Genomic DNA, 20000 nt, shown 5'->3' with positions numbered 1-20000 from the left:
GAACACTGTGATACATGTAACATGTACGCCACCCACTCTCAGTGTGAGCCTCTTATAGTTCATGATGTGCCTGAATGCTGCTGGCAGAAAGTTGGTTCTGACATATTCACCTTAGATGAGAAAAACTATCTTTGTGCTGTAGACTATTATTCTGGTTATTTTGAAATTGACCATCTTGAGAGGAAGACTGCAAGATCCATTATCACCAGGTTGAAACGCCATTTCTCCAATCATGGTATACCTAACCTGTTCCAGAGCGACAATGGCCCACCCTTTGACTCTCAAGAGTCTAGAGATTTTGCAGCAGCTTATGAGGTCGAGTTAGTCACCTGTTCTCCCAACTACCCTCAAAGTAACGGCCGCATAGAGAACGCTGTTAAAACAGCAAAGCAGTTAATGAAGAAATCCAAGCAAGCTGGAACCGATTTTTATTTAACACCGTTGGACTGGAGAAACACCCCGACAGAGGGCGTAGGCTGTTCACCCGTGCAAAAACTTTGTGGCTGAAAGACAAGAACACTTTTTCCAACAGTAACAAGTCTTCTGAAACCTACGACAACCCCTGGTGTGCGAGAGAAACTTCTTAAGAAGAAAGAGCGTCAGACCTATTACCACAACAGAGGAACTCGAAAGCTGTTGCCCTTATGCAGAGGTGATGCTGTTGTAATGCTACCTAGTCCCCAAGCACGAAAGTGGAAGAAAGCTCAAGTTGAAGACCAAGTGGATGTGCGATCATATGCAGTACGCACTGAAGATAGAAGAGTTTTTCGAGAGAAACTGAAGGCACCAAAGGCACCCACACACCGGAAGTAGAGGTCTGGCCTTCAAAGATCACGGTTACATCAACACCGCCAGCAGAAGGAGCGGTAAAGGACTCTGAGGAGCTGCCCATACAACCACCCCAACTGGTATCAGCAGACGTCTCTACTCCACCCTCAAGTCCCACAGTACCAGCACTAGCACCTGTGAAAGACCCACCTGCAGGAGTAGCCGCAGCAACCAGGAGCAGACGTCAGATTAAGTTACCTGCTCGTTTCAAGGACTTGAAGATGACCTAGTTTTACTCAGAGACATTGAACTTTTCGTTGTGTTCTATTTCAACTCAGGAACTTTGAACTTTTGCTCATTTTGCTGCCATTTATTGGGCTCAGTTTTCCTAATGCGTTTTTGTATTTATTACTTAGACGGGCATTTTTTTAAAGACCATCACTTGTATCTTTATTGTAGTACAAGTTTTTCTTTATTTTTGCTTTTCGTTACAAAAGGAAGGGTGTAATGTCATGTGATAGTTGTTATCCAATAGGATGCTGTATTTTACATGAACTCACGATCTTGTACAGGAGTCTTGAGTGAACCGACTTATGTATTAAAAGCATCATTTGTTTGTGTTTACAAGACCCGTTTGCTTCTGTACAAAGCCACAACGTGACACATATAACTGTAAGTTATATGCTTAGAAGAATCACACAGGGTGACCCTTTATATAAACACAACCCCAACCTAATATTACTCAATGACAGCATTAGGTTCCACCAGAAAAACCTGAAATGCTTTTCAGGCTTCCTTTGTAACACTGCTCAGGTTGCTCTTTCAAGAGCAATGATCATTTATGCCAACATTCACTAATGACGACCATTGGGCTGGCTACATGTATTTGTACACATTTCTGAACTGTATCATTTTTTGAAAAGGACGGTGCCTACTTAAATTCAAAGGTATTTTTGCGCGGGTAACTGAATATACGGGAAAAGCAGATGTTAACAAGTATTATTGAGATCCAAAAAGAAAATTGGGGGTAACCAGGCATTTTTCAAAGATAATTAATCAACAATATTTGTAAAAAGCTTTAAAATACAAAGCAACATATGGTGTTCTTTGCCAAATTGAAGCTTAATTATCTCTGAAAAATGTATGGTTACCCCCAATTTTCTTTTTGGATACCAAGAGCACTTGCTAAGTTCTGCTTTCTCCGCATAGTTTTGCACCGTGCAAAATTATCCCTGTATTAATAGGGTAGCACCGCCGATAGCAAATCCAAGTATCTCGAGATGCGCAGAACGTATGCGCAATAACAATAGTAGGCACCGTCCTTAAGCCATTCATCCCTGAAGCATCCCTCATTGACTTAGTCTAGTAGCATTGGCTGGTTTTAGATGGAGTAAATAAATCTCATCTTCAGGACTGTCTTTTTGTAAACTGCTAGCTAATGTATGTGTAGCTAGGTTGTTTAAGTTGTAAATAGAATAGGTATTTAAAGATATGCCCAGAAATGCACATAATTAGATGCTCGAACATCACTCATGTCACGGAATACGGACAAACAATGTCACAAAGTGTCCCCCAAATGCTGCTCTTTAACTAAAGATCAACTGCTGCATTTACCCTAAGCTAACTTTTATCCTTACCTTGTTGTTGAAAATTGCCTAGACTTAAAGGGACACTTCGTGTCGGATGTCAAAATTGGACGTGCATCTAATTAGGTGCATTTCTGGACATAAGTGATAAGTGATTTAATTTACTTAATTAGCTTACTTTTATATATTTAATTAGTTATTTATAAATTAAAAGCTTAGTTCACATTCTGTGCACCCTTGTTAAACTACCTCATTTTTGCTTTTGTTACATTATTAGACGGACTTAGATGATGGCCATTGTCCTTCGTGGTCTAATCAGCTACATGGTCTCTACAATGTCTACCAGTTTGTGCATGGCAACATGAGAGGTTAGTGTTATATAAATGTGGTTCCTGTAGCAAATGTATACTGGGTTAGCCTATTCTGAAGAAATGAGCCAAATGTAAACGAACGATGGGAACACATTACCCATTACCATTACCCATAATAGTGGTGTAGGATACTTCAGGCCCCTTTTGACGGTTGGAAATTGAGCGTTCTGATTGGTCGATTCCAATTTGGGCGGGAAATTCAAATTTGGTTGCACGGGACACGTACGTTAGGGGGACATTCAAACCATGACGTCAAAGACACGTGACACTCTGCGGACCCTCAGGAAACAGGTTGGGGTGTTTTGCGTAACCATGCTGGATACAAAGATAACGGTCGGGAAATTCAAAATTCAAACAATGACGTCCCATGGGTCGAGATAGGGATGACGTCACAAAGTCCCAAGCCCCTCACGATTAAAGTAAAAAAAAACAACAAGACAGGATCGTTTCTTTCCGAATCAAACGGTTTAATAACTAGAATCATCAAGGTACTATTTGTAGAACAAGAAGAAAAAAGCATAAAATACGGTCACACCAAGAATGGGTGCCCTGTAACAAATATTTACAATATATACAAGACATGGAGTAGAGTCTCCTTAAAGTCACCCCAGTTCCGTAGTGTCCCTACTCAGTTTTTTTTCTTGGTGCCCCGCACACGCACCCCGTAACTTTGCCTTACATCTCCTCGTCCTCGTCCGACAGGAGTCCGGAAAGAAGATGAGCGTTGGCTGCATCCACGTCCGACAGGAATCCGTGGGCATCCTCGTCAGCATTGTCATTCTCGGCGAGACAGTGCCCATAAGGATACGTGATCGCGGTTCCCGGTCGAAGGATGCGTTTGTTGAAGACGAGTTGATAGTCTTTGTGGGCGGGCTGGGTACGAAGTTCGTACTGTTTGGATTTAGGGATGATTTTACGTGCTTGATGAATGTGCGTTTTCCGCGGTGTCTCCAGTGGATGTTGGAGTTCGTCCAAGGTGTTTTGACGCAACACCTCATAATTGAGTTGCGCCATTCCCTCCACATTGAGCGAGTGTCCCTTGACTTTACACTCCGTCTTATCATCGTTGCATCGGTACCCATAGTTTGACGTCAGGTTGATCAGCACAATGCACATAGAGGACGGAATCCGTGTCGTAATAGAGGACCTGTTTCCCGAGGAGTTCCAAGGCTTCGTACAACCGTAAGCGTACCCAGCAGGTGGTAAAGGCCGCAATGAACACATTGGTGTTGACATTGAGTTTCTCGCACTCGTCCTTGGCACGGTAGTGCACCTTCACCCAGTTCTCATCGAGGCAACTGATGTACCGAATGTCATGTTGGTCGGAGTCCATGAAGAGCTGGAAAGGTAGAGGGTCAAAGAAGGGTTTTACCTGCATCAGGTTATCCCTCTGTCCAAACTTGCCCCACAAGGAATTGAGCATTAGTTTGGCGAAAGACCGTCGACCCGGATTGTAAGCGATCTTAGTTGGGTCGAGATGAATTCCTTCATGACGCTCAAAGTCCTCCACATAGGCCTGTCGTTGCTCTTCCGTGTCGCACCCACTAGGCCATCCGGACACTTCCACTTTGATCTTAAGCCAAGTGTTGACATACTCGGCAAACAATCCATGGCGTGTTTCCTCAAAGTGGCACACTTCGTGGACGTGTTGAATCACGTGCACATGCTGGATACGTTGGTTTGGAAGCGGGTCTTCCTCCTGCAGCCGATGTTCTTGCCACAACAGCCATTCCATAGCGGCCTTGGAGTGATTGGTGATGAGTCGCCATCCCTTGACAGGTTTGGAGGCGATGGTCTCTTCCTCCATGCGGTTGAGGCGATAGTCATGCAGACAAGCTCCTGCAATCGTCATTTTGTCAAAGGGACAAAAGCCAGTCTGTTCGCGGAACTCACGACGAAAGGTCAAACAACCCTCTCGGAGGAGCTTGACGTCAGAGATACAGTAGTCCACGAGATCCCTCTGGATATCAAACTGTGCCTCGTTCGCCACTTGAGCCGTGTACCATTGCTCAAACTCTGCTTTTCCTTTAGTGGACATGGTTTCAGGGGTGTACATCTCTCTCGGTGGCATGGGACCCACATAGTCGGCGTTCGCAGGGGTGTTGAAAAGATGTGGAAAATACCCCTTCTTGAAATGGTCGGGATCCAACCCAAATGTTTTGGTAAACGAAGCCAGAGCCATGGCGAAGAACGACATGGAGTCGATGAAGCGAATGTACCCACCCCTGTAAGTGAGCTCCAGCAGTTTGCCACCCGTACGTGTTGGCTTAAACTTTTGTTTGCGCTCGATCAAACGCTTCACCACAAAGTAAGAGTCGTAACCCTTGAAATTGTGAGCAAGAGCGGTGACGTAGCGTGTGTCCTGCTCTGTCAATTGTTCCAGCCATTCCAGAAATTGTTCCATGCAATTCTCGCCACAAAAGATGTGAGGCAAGGCATCCTCTTCTGTCATACCCACCATCAAATTAGGCACATGCACACCCGTATCTTGCATGGCCTCTGTATCCCAAAAGACGAGTAGCGGTGGGTGGTAGGTATTGTCCTCCTCCTCCTCCTCCTCACCCTCCGTAGCAGTATTGGGGTCATTGCGTGCCTCACGATGGAGTCGCGTCCGCTTGTTGATTTGTACGATGCGTGCACGGTCTTCGGAGTCCGTGGGGATTTTTCACGAAGCATTGATGCTGGTTCAAATCCGTCATTTCGTGGCACGACGGGCATTCACTGTACCCGCACCGATGTTCGTCTTGTTCATTCATCGAACGAAGCAGTTTCCTGCAGTTTGCACATTTGTGCCACGAGTCGCATACCGATGAGTGATTGGGACCACACGCTTTTCCACTGAGGGTCTTGGTCTGGTGGAGTTGAAAGCAAGCATCCCCATAAAATTGACGACGACAATGACGACAGGGGATGTGGGCAGGACGTTTACGCAAGTACGCCTCGATGTAATCGTCGCACTCATTCTGTTGGCAACCAGGGCGGTGAACGCCTTTCCCTTCAGAACATTGGTGACGGCCCCTTACATTGTAGGGTTTCAGACACCGTCCACAAAAGTAGCCTTGCCCAAAGAATCCTGGCAACGAGGTCAATGTGTCGTAATGTTCGTCCTCGTGGAGAAGGGCTAACAAGGTAACACCCTGTCCAAACGCAAAACAGGCGTATTGTCGATTCGCGTCCACCACGATTCGGTAATCCCGAAGACTGGGTGCTTGAGCCAAAGTGGCTAGTTCCTGGAGACCCATGGGACCCGGCTGGAGTCTGGTTTCCTCCAAGAGAGCCATAGCCGCTTCGTTGCGACGTCGTTGACACTTTCTGGTCCACTTGTGCCGCTCGTTTATGTTGGAACCCGCCAGGTGCAGGCCTCGAGCGGTGACGATAGCACGCGCACAACAGAGTCCTGCATCGTCCCTGGGCATGTTCACAATACACTTTTTGTTGAGACGAAAATGCGCCGAGGATTCGTAGCCGGGTTGTTTATTTTTGGAGATGCCACTTCCTTGAGGTCCTGCCTGGACATGGACGAATTCCAGTTCAAAAGGTTCGTCCGGGTCGTATTCTTCCCCGGAATTGAGTTTTTGAGCCAGATCATCCAAAAAAGCCGTCACCGTGTCCGGTTCCTGACGCCACCGATGGACACGTAATCCTCTAGAAAAAGAGTTGTCGTAGCGTGGCGAATGAAAACGAAAAAACACACGATCACGATCGTGGATGGTAGCATCATCCAACAAGGTTTCTATGGCACCCCGTAATCTTTGAGCGAGCGCATGGTTGATGTTTTGGCGCCGTGAATCCAAACGTCCTTGTTGTTCCAACCGTGTCCTAAAGATGCATTCACGCACTCCCATGACAGCGGATCGACGCTCCATGATGGGGTCCAAAACAAAACGAAAATGGCCTCCTCCACCTACTTGTGCAGGAGCTTCCTCCAAGAAAGAAGGTGTGTTTTGACGAACAAAGGCCTCACGATCGTCATGTAACCTTTGCCGATGCTCGGTGACATGGAGATGTTCATCATCCATGGGAACTGCCAGCTGCCGTTCCACTTCGTCGAGAGCCTGAACTAACAGTTCATCGTCATCACTTTCCATCAAATCCACCACATGCCGCAGTTGTTCTTCCCTCAGCAAAGCACGTTGCTCCTCTAAAGACAATCCACTAGGTCCTACACTTGGAGAAGACATCACGAGCAAATGAACGGAAAACCACGCGCTGCGTTCTTTTTAAAGGTCGGGCTTCGCAGGGGGTAGAAAATCACGGACCTTGGGTGACCTTTCCAGCACGTGAACACAAAGCAGCTCATTCGCTCGGTATTTATGGCCTGACTTGTAAGGTCACACCAAGGTTTAAGAGGGATGGGGGGGGTACCCCCAACATTTTTATGGCCTGACTTGTAAGGTCACACCAAGGTTTGAGAGGGATGGGGGGGTACCCCCCAACATTTTTATGGCCTGACTTGTAAGGTCACACCAAGGTTTGAGAGGGATGGGGGGTACCCCCCAACATTTTTATGGCCTGACTTGTAAGGTCACACGACCTCATGACAGGGGATGGGGGGTTATCCCAAAAACCTTCGTGGTCTGATGCCTCCTAAAGGCCAGAGAGAGTGGTTTAGAGTTTACTACATGGCAGAAGAAGATTTGGATCAATAAAGACCAGACACATGGAAGTCCAGAACTTGGCTTTGTTTTAATGTTTGTAACCACAACAACGTCAGTCAGCCATGAACGTTTTTTACAATTTGAGTTTTTGTTTGGCTTGCATGATTCTCTTCACGATGGCTTCGGCCCAGGTTTTCTTGCCGGGAAGATGGTTGATGGCCTTCACCATTTTTGCATCGGCTTTCCATTTGTCTTGTAAATTCTTGGCCTGGGAATAATCGATGTCATGTTGTTTGGCAATCTTGTCCAACCGATTGAAATTCGATGCCCGTCTTCTCCAACAGCTTTTGCAGATCCAATGTGCCCCCTTTCTGGCGCCTTCGTCGCCGGGTCTTGGGAGGCAACGCCTGCCTTCGGGTCGTGTGCTTTTTCTGACGGTGCTTAGAAGTCCTGCCCATCGAGACGCCGTCGGAGTTTGGTGTCAAAATCCAGCCAACCGGGTGGGCGTTGTAATTTATCTGTTTCGGTCGGGCGATGACCTCGGTTCTTCCGAGCTTTCCTCTTGGCGGATCGGCAGTCCCTTCCATCATCTCAGCCACACTCTCACCCAACATGGGATCTCCACCAAAAGGGAGTTCACCCCATTCGACAAGTGGGGTCATCGTCTTGGGGGTGGGTTTTTTCTTCTTTGCTTTCTTTTTGGGCACTGGCGTCTTCTTTTTAGGGGTCACAAAACGAAGACGTTTCTTCGCTTTAGGAGGTGGACCCGCAGCGGCCGGTGTGGCTAGAGGTTCTGCCTCACCTGCTGCCGGTCGTTTCTTCTTTTTCACCAGTTGCGTCAACAACGTCTGTAACGGGCCTTGCGTAAACGCTTCCCCTTCCACGTCCTCGTCCTCCTCAGCACCACCTGCACCACCACCAGGACCTCCTCCAAAACCCACGGGACGTCGAACGGCTTTGGTCCATTTACGCACTTCGCGCGACAAAGGTTTGACCAACGCTTCTTTCATGGCCGGCGGGATGTCCTCTGCCATGAGAAGGGCGGCTTCTCTAGCAGCCAGTCGTGCGGCTTTGGTCACTTGAGAATTATCGGTCAAACGTTCTTTGTACACTTGCTCCAACCGACGGAGCCGTTCCGGATCCACCAACACCCGTTTTTGGAACCCAGGAATGACGTTGTTGTCACCACTCATCGTAACGTGTCCCAACATTCGTGTGATGCCTCGTTTTTATAGTAGAGGGTTTGTTTCTCTTGACGTTCTCGTTCCAAATGCCCTTCCAATTGACGTACTTGATGTTTCAGATCGCCCAGCTTTCGTTCGAGTTGACTTAGGTCTTTATTCCGTTCTTGAAGTTGGTTCGCGATGTCGAAGATGTCGGATCTGATCTTTCATCACACAAATTGAACGAGAACCGTACGTCCACGTATCACACCATCCATTGTCCATGTTATGCAATCCTTGCCAGAACTGGATCACAATGACACCTCATCACCCACTGACGCTCTTTTATGGACGCGTCCACCTCGCAGGCAATGGTTGCACGCCGTGTCCAAAGACCCCGACCTTGCTGACTCATCATGATCTGACGACGCTTTTTCAAGGAATGTTTACGATGGGTCATGTCTCTCAGTGCTTGTTGATGAGGTCGTAACTTGGTCAGGGTGGACGACGATACGGGAATCTTTCCACGAAGCGTGTTAATGACCAATTCGCTCAAGGCATTGATCTGATCGGCATTGGCCGCTTGCAAGCGTTCGCCTCCCGCTTTCACCCCAGCTTGGATGAGTGCGGCGGCTTTCCGTTTGACTCCTCGTTTCAAGGTTTGTCCGATGACATCTCCAACAACACCACTGGAAGCTGTACGAAGTCCCGATTGCAACGATTCCAAGATGACGGGCGCAGCGATCTGAATCAATTCCTCTGTGAAACTGTCCCCGCCTTGACCGCGTGCAGCGGGAGGGTAATACCGCGTCAGACTTCCGCCTCTCATGGGGATGTTGTGTCTTTGCCTAGGAGGGGCGACCGGTTTTTATACGTGCGCCCCACGACGACGAAATTGAAAGGTGACGATGGTCTTGCCTTTTCCAAATGCAACCAGATGTCCACTACTTTCGGCCAAACTGACTTCGATCACGTCTAAGTACGGGCGACGTAACGGTAACCATTGGATGTGTAGAGGTTCGAAATACACAGTACCCACACCACTTCGTCGGTAATAGACTTCACGTACTAAAGGATGCGATGCATCCCCCACAATGTTACTGTTCACCACATCCGAATACAAGAGCAAGGTTCTCGACGTCTGGGTGACGGCCTGTTCGAAAGCTTTATTGAGATTCCGAAATTTCCACTCCACCATCTGACTGAGAACGAGTTCGTCGTCCGATCCATAGGGGACGGACCACAGACGATTGGTAGGCCATTCAGTCGCACTCACATGGGTCATTTTTTGGGCATCCTTTTCGTAGAGGGAATATTCGAGATTGGGACCCAAGTTGTACGTTCCATCCTTCATTCTCGTCAACCATCCCAAGCGTAAGGCGACATGTTTCTGAATGGAAAATCGGATGTCGGCTGAGTGGATATCGCGTAAGGTCTTCCGCTCCATCACGGCATCCTCTTCTTCCCAATGAAACGTCACCCGCCTATGGTCCAGCACGCTCCCACCTCTAATGTTTTGGAGCGTTGTGTTTCTCTGCCATTCCATCTAATGAAGGAGAGCTTTCATGAATCCCACCCCATCGACGATGGCGGATTGCTTTCGAATGAGATCATCGCGGTGAACCGTATCTGTTTGGATATGGATTCGGTCGGCATCCACTTGATACCGGTTTGATAACAAACTGTCTTTGTTGGGATCCAACAATTCTTTCAAATCCAACCCTTGATCGGGCATGGACACAGAGGTCAGACCCACTTCCCAGTCTCCATCAAATTTCACAGGATGCGGTAAACGGACTTTGAAACTGCTGCTGGTATTATTCGGAAATTCTGGCGAGACATCACTGAGTAAAACGACACGATCCATGACGACGACGACGACGAAAATGGAGACAGAGGGTGGTCGATGTCTCCTTAGGAAACGTCACGGGACGCCCGTTCACTTCTGTCACACGTACGTGTGCCGTCTCGATCGTAGATCCGCGAAGACGATGGTAGTGCACCTGACGCGGTTCCCACCAGGCGCCTCCGCTTTTATAGGGGACGGTTCGCAGCAATTCGTCGTACGACTCCTCTAACCATTGACTTTCCACCAGATTGACGTAGACGAATAAGGGACGTTCGATCGTCTGCACCGCCAACGGGGTCTGCTTGAGTTTGTCAAAGGCTTCGTTCAGACGGACAAAGTGCCAATTGAAGGCTTTGGCCATCACCATGAAGTGGGCTCCCTGATACAAACTCGTCCATCCCTGACCCTCCGTGATGATTGCTACAGGACCATGGGCAAAATCATTGGGATATTCTTGAAAGACTGATCCGTCGCGGAATGATTCTTTGGCATAATCTGGCATCGGTTCATTTTTATCAAAGGGTACCATCAGTAGATTGGGACCTCGCTTATAATGCCCCGGCGTAAACCGGTCCAAACCGGGATTGGTAGTCAACCATCCCATGTGTAGAGCCAATTCGACGACCCATCCAAAATATTTCCATTGGATGCCACTTTTAAACACCTCTGTATTGTCCAAGATCAAATCGTCTCCCTCCCATGCAAACGTGGCTATGGTTCGGTCTATCCTCGTCTTTGGGGGGTCTTGCTGGTATCGAGGTACTCAAAGTGAAGGTGCTCCCCAGCTCGCAAATCGTCCGCGATCTTCTGTTCCATTCGATGGATGATCTTCTTGTATTTCGACACCCCGTTTATTGCGTGCGATCTGTAGTTTGTTATTGACCTTTTTTGTGGTGCTATAGTAGTAGGTGCACAGGTATCCTTCCTTATTCCATGTTTCCGGATGTCCCACCCCATGGTACGCCTCGTGGACCATAATTTTTTCGGGGTGTCCAGGCTCGGGTGGTGGAATGAGAGGGAACGACGCGCCCGACAGTCCCACTTCCCATCGGTCGTCCTCTTGCCACAGGCGATCTTTAGGCAACCGTGCCTTGAAGTCAGAGGGACCATTGTCAGGAAACTCGGCTTTCTGCACATGACTCGATAAGGTAGCGTAACACGACATGGTTCATCTTTTTTATTTTTTTAAAAAAATCTCTTTTTATACATGCGTCAAGGAGGAACGAGGGACCCAACTATCGTATTTTGGGGGCCAGCCCAACCATCGGACTTTCACCGCGTGTCCACGTCGTTGTAAAATCTCTTCCACTCGGAACAAAGCGTCGTCTGGCACGGTGACTTTTTGGACATCTTGCTCGTAAAAACTCCCTTCCAAGGGCGTGCCATCCCATTCTTCCAAGTGATAAGTAACCACAGGTCCTCGCACCACACGTCTCACCATAAAGACTTCTTCCGTCCAACCAGGGAGATAGCCTTTCTTGAACGGACGATGTTTCTTACTCAAACGGACACGATCGCCACCTTGAGTTTAGGTCGAGGGCAACGTTTCAAACGTTTTCCATACAGTTTGGTCCATACAACGCGATCGTTATCATCGGTGACGTCTCGTGGGGCCATGCCAATACTTCAATGACGGGTCTGATTGTACCCGTTTAACAATTGAGGTAACACGTTCAGGTACGTTCGAGTATTTCGTGCGGTAAAATACCGATACATGCGTTCTTTCAACGTACAATTGAAGCGTTCCACTATGGATGCTTTGGCATCCCCGTGCGTTGAAAAGTGTTGGATCCCTTCTCGTTCCAACATCCGACGAAACGGAGCATTGTAAAACTCTTTGCCCAGATCCGTCTGTAAACGTTGAGGTTTTCGTCCTTGTCGTAACACGTTTTCAAAAGCTTGAGTCACCGCAGTGCCTGTCTTGTTCTTCACGGGGACCACCCAAGCGTATTTGGACAACACATCGATGACCGTCAAGAGATAGCGATGCCCACCATTCCATCGTTTGAGAGGTTGCACCTCCACCAAATCGGCTTGCCATTGTTCGTCCTTGTGAAACACCAAGACCGGGAGTGTCTCGAACCGTCGTCGAACGGGGCGATGCAGTGTGTAGGCCAATTCCCCTTGCAATTCTCGTAAGGCTTCCTTCTGCGTCAATCCTTGAGCTTGAGCGTACCGAGCGACACCACCCAATGAACCTGGGGTCTGAGGATCCGTGTAGGCACTCACAATGGGCGTGGTGGTGACACGGCGGCGGCGTTTCTGTTTCGACATGTTTTGGTGACGAGCCAACGCGTCGTCAACTCCAGAATGGTCGGGATGTCCTGTTGATGATGCTTTTTAAGGGTTTGCCACGTATGATAAGCACGTTCGGGTCCGAGTGTCGTCATCAACCAGTCCATATAGACAACAAAATGACTCCACTTATAGTCGATTCCTTCTTTCATGACTTCGAACACCGCTAGGGTATCGATGGGTTCGTCGGTAGGAAATCCATCCCACTCGTGTGTGCCTCCGAGCAGCTTCATCATTTCCCGACAAAGCCAAGTCAACAAACGCCAGCGAACCTGTTGTTCGAATTCACGATAAGGGAGTTGGGTCACATGAGCGACGACCACTCTCAACAGACGTCGTCCAAACTCAACACACGACATAATGACACACACCAATTTGAGGGTTTAAGCTTTTATTTATACCTGATTTTCAATTGTTCAAAACAAGCATGCAACAGTTCAGACGTAATGGGGCGGGTGCGTTCTAATCGCCGGCACCACCTTTGCTGCAATTCGTCGTGTTCCATCCACTTTTTCTGTTGAACCATCCATCGCCGCTTTCTCACGTACTTCTCTAGTTCCTCCTCCAACTGGTTGTCCGGCAGGCTGGGTACCTGGATCACCACCGTTTTCGTTCTCCAACTCTTGTTTTTTTCTGGCTTGATGAGGGTCCCATGGAGCGTTCACTTCGAGCAACCCACTGGCTTTTTCCTCCCGTTCTCCTTTCCAGCCATTCTTTCTGGCTTCTTGCCATCGGTGCTGAAAGATCTGGTCCGACCATTCACGGTCCAACCATTGGAAGAACCGGCAGGGCATGTTCTGGCGACACGTCAAGAAAAAGCGTCCCACATTAGGGGAATCAGGGTTCATCGTTCGTACCACTTTACTTTTCTCCCCACAAAAACAGTGGCATGGTCCTTTCTTGATGTCGTGATGGAGTTGTAGTGGTACTTCAGTCTGCCATTCGTAGGCTCGATCCACACCCATCACCCAAAAGGGACACACCTCATCGTACTCTTTACAATAGACGTATCGGAAGGACGGATCCCCTCTGGTCTGGTTCTCGCCTAAAGGAGTCTCGTGGAATGGACACAAAGGTACCTTGGGCTCTGGGGATGGTTCGGGTAGGGGTTCCAAGACAGCACCAGGTTCTAAGTCAGGTCGTGGCTCCATAGGAGTCACGACGGCCGGTTCTTGAGGTTCTGGTTTCACCTCCTCAGGGGTCACCACCACAGATCCTTGTGTAGGAAGTAAGGGTTCCATCATCGCTTCGTAGCTGGGCAAGTCCTCTAAATCAGGGACTGACTCTAAGTGTTCTTTCAATTCTGCGCTGAGAGGCGTCCACGCCACCGTCTCTGTAGGTGGGGGGCCTGAGGTGACGAGAGCGTCCAAGGTTTCTGCGGCTTTGTTCAACTCCGCTTCGTCTCGTTTCTTTTTCTCTTCCCGCTTTTTCTTACGCCGCTCCGCATCTTTTTGACTGCGGATTTCCTTAGCGTCCTTCATGATCTTGGCGGGGGGTTCAGCTGCTTCACGGACGACATCGTGTTTCTGGCTAGCACGAGAACGTTTCGATGGTTTCTTCTTGTTCTTCTCCTCCTTCTCTTATCGAAATGGATAGCGAGCAGGCGACAGGTCTCCGTACTTCCGAGATATGCTCATCTTCTTCTTCTTCTCAAGGCAACTGACAACGAATGAAGTGTGTCTCGCGTATTTATGGTTGGACGGCAGCACGTGATGTCACATTCCAGGGTCTGTGATTGGTTCTTAAGGATGGTGCCACATTCGGGCGACCCTGTCATTGGATGCTCAGAGTGGTGTCAAGGACATTCAAGGTCAGTCCCATTCTGGCGGCTCTGTCATTGGTCTGCAGAAAGTGGCGTCAGCTTTGGTCCACGTCAACACCCTTGGGTATATAAAGAGTCATGCCAGCGAGAACCGTCAGGTTGTCATGAGCTTGGAAAGGTGCTGTAGACGCATAGACTTGTTGCTGGACGCTCTCTTGTGTGAGGGCTGCAAAGAAGACAAAGACGAAGAAACAGAGCTCATTGACCTGATGACTTGGGTTCTCCATCAAAATTGTCGTGAGTGCCGATTTGTCCGCTACCTTCTCCAGAAAGCAGACGATCTCGATGTCCCACTCCTATACAAAGACAATCGGAGTACAAACGGATTCTACGACCTTAACACTCCTCAAACGTCTGGACGCCCTACTAGACCGATACTTGTGCAAGTGTTGTCGGTACGACAAGAACCAACTGTCCCTATCGGACTTGAGCACGTGGGCACCGGACCGAAATTGTCGTGAATGCCGCTATGTCGTCGACGCAGCCGACGATCCCGACCCAGATGTCTGTGACTTCTACTCCGAACGAGGAATGCCCGAGCAATGCCCGAGCAATACTACTTCCCACCCGAAGACTACCCACCTTCTCGATAAAGTATGTCTAGTGATCGACCTAGAAGGATTTTGTTTGGGAGACCAATTTCTTCCTAGGAAACTTGGTTGGTGCGATTGGACGGGTCAACACAGGGGATCGATTCATTACAAACCTTCCGTGCCTTGGCATGATCTCTCACCTAAAGATCAACGAACGGCGTATGACTGTACGACCCACATCCACAGGCTCGCGTACTATCCACAAAATTTGTACCATCTGGCTCATCAGTTGAAAACGGATGCCCAACACCTCTACAAACAACACAAGACTTCGGAGCGTTCTCTAGTCGCTTACAAAAACAGTTTGATCCAACGGCGATGGTTGACGAGCTGGGGGATGTCTCACGTCGATTTGGAACCTTTGGGTTGTCCGAAATTCAAGGATCTCCCACGTCTCAGTTCTGTAGGTTCTTGCGGACAACATGAACACCCTCTACAGCTTCATTGCCCTCAAGTGGAATGTTATCACTTTGTAAAGTGGATGCGTGGTCAAAGGGGACTGGATCACGATACTCGCTACATCCATCATGAACGGACCCAACGATTTCTAGCCGCTCAGAAACCCAGGACTGTCTACGGTCGATGTCCACCCAACCACACTATAGACACTTTCGATTTTGTCCCGACCGCATGTAAAACACGCCTTGTTCTTCTCATTAAACGTTTTTTTATTGGACATTCATGTCTGAGTTCTTTATGACGGATCTATGTGTCTTTTTTTATTTATTTTTTTATTTTTTAAAAAAGTAGGACTCGAATGGGTCCTCCAAGGCCTCTGAAACTAAAGGTAGATAGAGGGCTCTCAATCCCACGTGGCGTTTTTCGAGAGAGATTCCCGCCCCAGTCCCTCGGCGGAAAGTGCGGTTGAAAACGAGGTCGTCTGATCGGTATAAAATAGCGCATTCGAGTCCAAGAAACCCAAATTTTCAAGATGGAGAGCTGGTGGGACGTCCTCCCACCAGAGCTGCAGGAGAAAATTTTAAAGCTAAAAGAAAAGATGGAGCACCAGGATAACATGAAAGCCCTGGCGGAGGAAATAGGTGAGTTTTACCTACAACCCTTATCTGAAGATTGTGATCAAGGAGACTCATGTTGTTTCTTTCTATTTTTTTCTCTCGTAGAAAAGCTAGCCATCTGTCCTTGGACAGCCCATGCAGTAATCCAAGCCACCAGCCCGCCCTCCAGAATCAAAAGCAGACAGTTCCGTTGTTCCCGATGTGGGTTCTACCACAAAATAGGAAATCGACGAATGTATTTGTAATTCGGCCTTTGCCCTCGAGGTGTTTTGTTCCTGCCTAGATGGAGGTAAACTTGTAAATAGTTTTTCAACTTGTACATACCTTTTGTAAATAGTTTTGTCGACTTTTTTAGAAATCTTATAAATAGGACAACTTTTGTTTATGTTTCGTTTGCATGCTCTTTTTTTCCTTCCCGAAAAGGTTGCGGATAAGACTCCTCTGTAAATTTTTAGGGAATTTTTAAACCATATTTTCGCTCTAAATAGTTGTACGTAGACGTTTTTTTAAACTTGTAAGTAGTTTCAGAACGTTTGTAAATATATGTGACAAAAAGAAAGAACTTGTGTTTAGCTTGCATGCTCTTTTTTTTTTCCATTGTGTTTTTTTTTTCCTCCCTGGGAGAATGCGGGTGACCTTCACAATTTTTTTTCGCATTTGGTTAAAAAACAAATATCCTCCATCACTTTTTTAAACCCATCTTTCCGAACTTTTAATTCCGATTTTTTTTTTTTCATTCCTAAGAGCTTTCATTTCATGATCTAGCGCGATGTTCATGAAGTGACATTGAACCGAGCATGTGTTCAAAAAAAAAAAAAACAACTCGCATACTGTTCCTCATGAACTTCCTTTTTTTATGTTCCAGCGAATGTTCTAAAATGCTCTGAAATGTTTCGCATCCTTTTTTGGCTGTAAAAGAAAATCATTCCGAATAGTCCGTAAAACATCATTTATTTTTTGTTTGAACAAACAAACCACATAAAGCGCTTGAGTTTGATTTTGAACTTGACCTTGTGACAGACCTCTACTCAAGATTCCTTGACCTTGACTTTATGAGGGGTTTATACTCAAGATTCAAGACGCATTCTTTGTAGATGAACCCATGACATTGGTTGAAAAAAAACAGAAGAAACAAAAAAAAATGGTTTCGTCCATGACTAGGAAAAAAAAAATATAGAAAATCCAATCATTCAACCTCGAACCGGCAACCCTGAGCTTGACCGTCTCCTTTCTGCTACGTACGATTCATTCATCTGATTTGACACATGTACATGATGACGTTAAAATACTAAAACAACCTCAGGGATGGGAGTGTTCGGACCAATTTTTTCTTGGCGCGAAATGACGTGGCAACAGCTGCAGTTGGCAACCTGTGTTTTTCTGAAACGGAAAAAAAATTTAATCCTTCATCAAAGATAGTTCTTTTCGAGAGTCTCTCTTTTTTCACGGACATGGACACTACCACAAAACAACAAAGGACGCGTGAACGTATTCGTGCATGGAAGCAGGCAAACTGCGATAAAGTTCTTGCTCAAAAGAAACGATATCGCGAATGACACCGAGCAGAGATCAAGGAGTCCAAGAAACTCTATGCAGCCGGACATCAACCCCAAATCAACGAGTACCGTTGCCGATATCACCAGGCGAAAAAATGTGCTCGGGAACTTCAGGCACAACATCAGCTATTGGTGCCAAATGGAAGTTTGTCGGTGTCTGAAACGGCTAAGGATCTCTTGACCGAAGCTCGCGCTCGTCTAGCCAGCCGAGAAGCAACAAGTTCAGGTGGGATTTTTTTTCTCTTAGGAACTCGTTTTTTATTTCTTTTTCTCTCATTAAATGCTTTTATCTTTTTTCTTCCATTCACCTTGTCATTGTGACTCTTTATTTACAGCGGGAACGGGGAGTGTTCAAGAAGAACGGGAGGCCAACAGGGAGCGAATTCGGGAGCAACAAAGAGCTCATTACCGCACGAACAAAACAAGGCTCCTCGAATACAAAAGACAGTACTATGCGAGCCACCGCGAACAAATTCGTGAGGGTAGACGACTCCATCGCCAAACCCACCTCGAACGAATTCGTCAAAGCAGCCGACGATATTACTATACACGCCGGAGAAAGTGCCTCAAAATTCGAAGACGGTACAGGGCAAACCATCGCGAACAAATTCGTGACTACCGCCAACGATATCGCGATACAAGTCGGAGACGTGAGCTGGGTTCGTGTTTGCTCGAAGGCTTGGCGACCGATGCCTGTCCATCGCATGTCATTGATACGGCAGGTGGTGGATGGCTCGTACGTAAGTACGGGCTCCAGCCTCCTACGCCTCCCTACCTGAGAGAAGGCTTGGCACGTGTAGACCGCTTGGCTCCTCCTGCATCCCCGTCTTTGTCGTTGGATCTATCCGACGCCGCCGACCGGCTAGACGAGATATTGCTTCGTGCCTCTCCCGCAGGATCATCGTCCATCGCTTCCGACGTGGTAGCAGAACTAAACGACCTAGTGCCACCCCGCCCTGAACCGGCGTGACGATCCACACGTCTCGCACAACGGCCGCGACGACCCCCAGCAGCGCCAGAGGAGGATAAGGAACCCGTGGTTGATGCCGCACAAATCGTATTGCGGCGCGTGCGGGCGAATCGCGCTCGTTCTCAGGCACGAGCGGAGGTAGACCATGAACAGCGTCAAGCGGCCTTGGAGCGTGAACAGCGCATCCAAAACGCTATTCGAGAAGTAGTGGTTCGTCCAGGACCGGATTTGGATCTGGCTCGAGGAGATGTCCTTTGGGGAGCTCCTCGAATTTTAATCTGACAAGTTGCGGGGTGCGTGTGCGGGGCACCAACTTTTGTGTTTGGACTGAGTAGGGACACTACGGAACTGGGGTGACTTTAAGGAGACTCTACTCCATGTCTTGTATATATTGTAAATATTTGTTACGGGGCACCCATTCTTGGTGTGACCGTATTTTATGCTTTTTTACCTTCTTGTTGTACATACTCCTTAATGATTCTAGTTATTAAACCGTTTGATTCGGAAAGAAACGATCCTGTCTTGTTGTTTTTTTTTTACTTTAATCGTGAGGGGCTTGGGACTTTGTGACGTCATCCCTATCTCGACCCATGGGACGTCATTGTTTGAATTTTGAATTTCCCGACCGTTATCTTTGTATCCAACATGGTTACGCAAAACACCCCAGCCTGTTTCCTGAGGGTCCGTAGAGTGTCACGTGTCTGTGACGTCATGATTTCAATGTCCCCTGTACGTGTTGGCATGTCCCGCCCAAATTTGAATTTTCCCGCCCAAATTGGAATCGACCAATCAGAATGCTCTATTTCCAACCGTCAAAAGGGGCCTGAAGTATCCTACACCACTACTACCCATTATGGTGTAGTTTGTATTACCCTGCAAGACAGGAATACATGTAGTTTACTGAGGATGGCAGAGTCCCATTCTCATTTTCTTTTATTATTTATTTGTTTTGCCTCAATTTAATACAATTATGTATATTAACATACAACAGTAGAGATAGCAATGGCGAGGAAGCCTAAAAGAAACAATTAACAATTTTTGGATGAGGTTGAGCAAAATATCGTGTTTTGTCAGTGGCGAACAGCAAGGCTGAGGCAAATAATTGATCTGCGGGACACTGACAAATCACCATATTTTGCGATAACCGAGGTCAATAATTGTTTTATCATTCGATCACCAAGTTTGTTTTTTGTTTTTGTTTCTGAGAAGCCGCAAGCACGCGCTGCCTTGCAGAGTCGAGTAATGGCACCAATCAATTTCTCAGCATAATTACATTTACAGTCAAACGTTCAATAACACTAGGCATCAGCAAAGTGTCATGAATACCCCTAAAGAATTCAGTAAAGAAGTAAACAAGATTACGTTCGCTTTATTTGGGATCACAAGCACGCCAAAAAAAAAAAGACTACCCTT

The 20000-nt window shown here is 47.4% G+C and overlaps 1 protein-coding gene across 2 annotated transcripts in view; it reads left to right on the top strand.

Annotated features, from left to right (window-relative positions):
• LOC138015834 (malate synthase-like) overlaps positions 1-20000 on the top strand; it is a 114084-nt gene that overhangs the window by 13132 nt on the left and 80952 nt on the right. For both annotated transcript variants that reach the window (XM_068862953.1, XM_068862954.1), the window contains one exon: positions 2632-2722. In XM_068862953.1, the coding sequence (XP_068719054.1) occupies positions 2632-2722 (91 nt within the window). The remainder of the gene's footprint in view (positions 1-2631; positions 2723-20000) is intronic.

The sequence above is a fragment of the Montipora capricornis genome, chromosome 9 (assembly GCF_036669925.1).
Source record: "Montipora capricornis isolate CH-2021 chromosome 9, ASM3666992v2, whole genome shotgun sequence".
Taxonomy (NCBI): domain Eukaryota; kingdom Metazoa; phylum Cnidaria; class Anthozoa; order Scleractinia; family Acroporidae; genus Montipora; species Montipora capricornis.
This window is presented reverse-complemented; position numbering and strand designations above follow the sequence as displayed.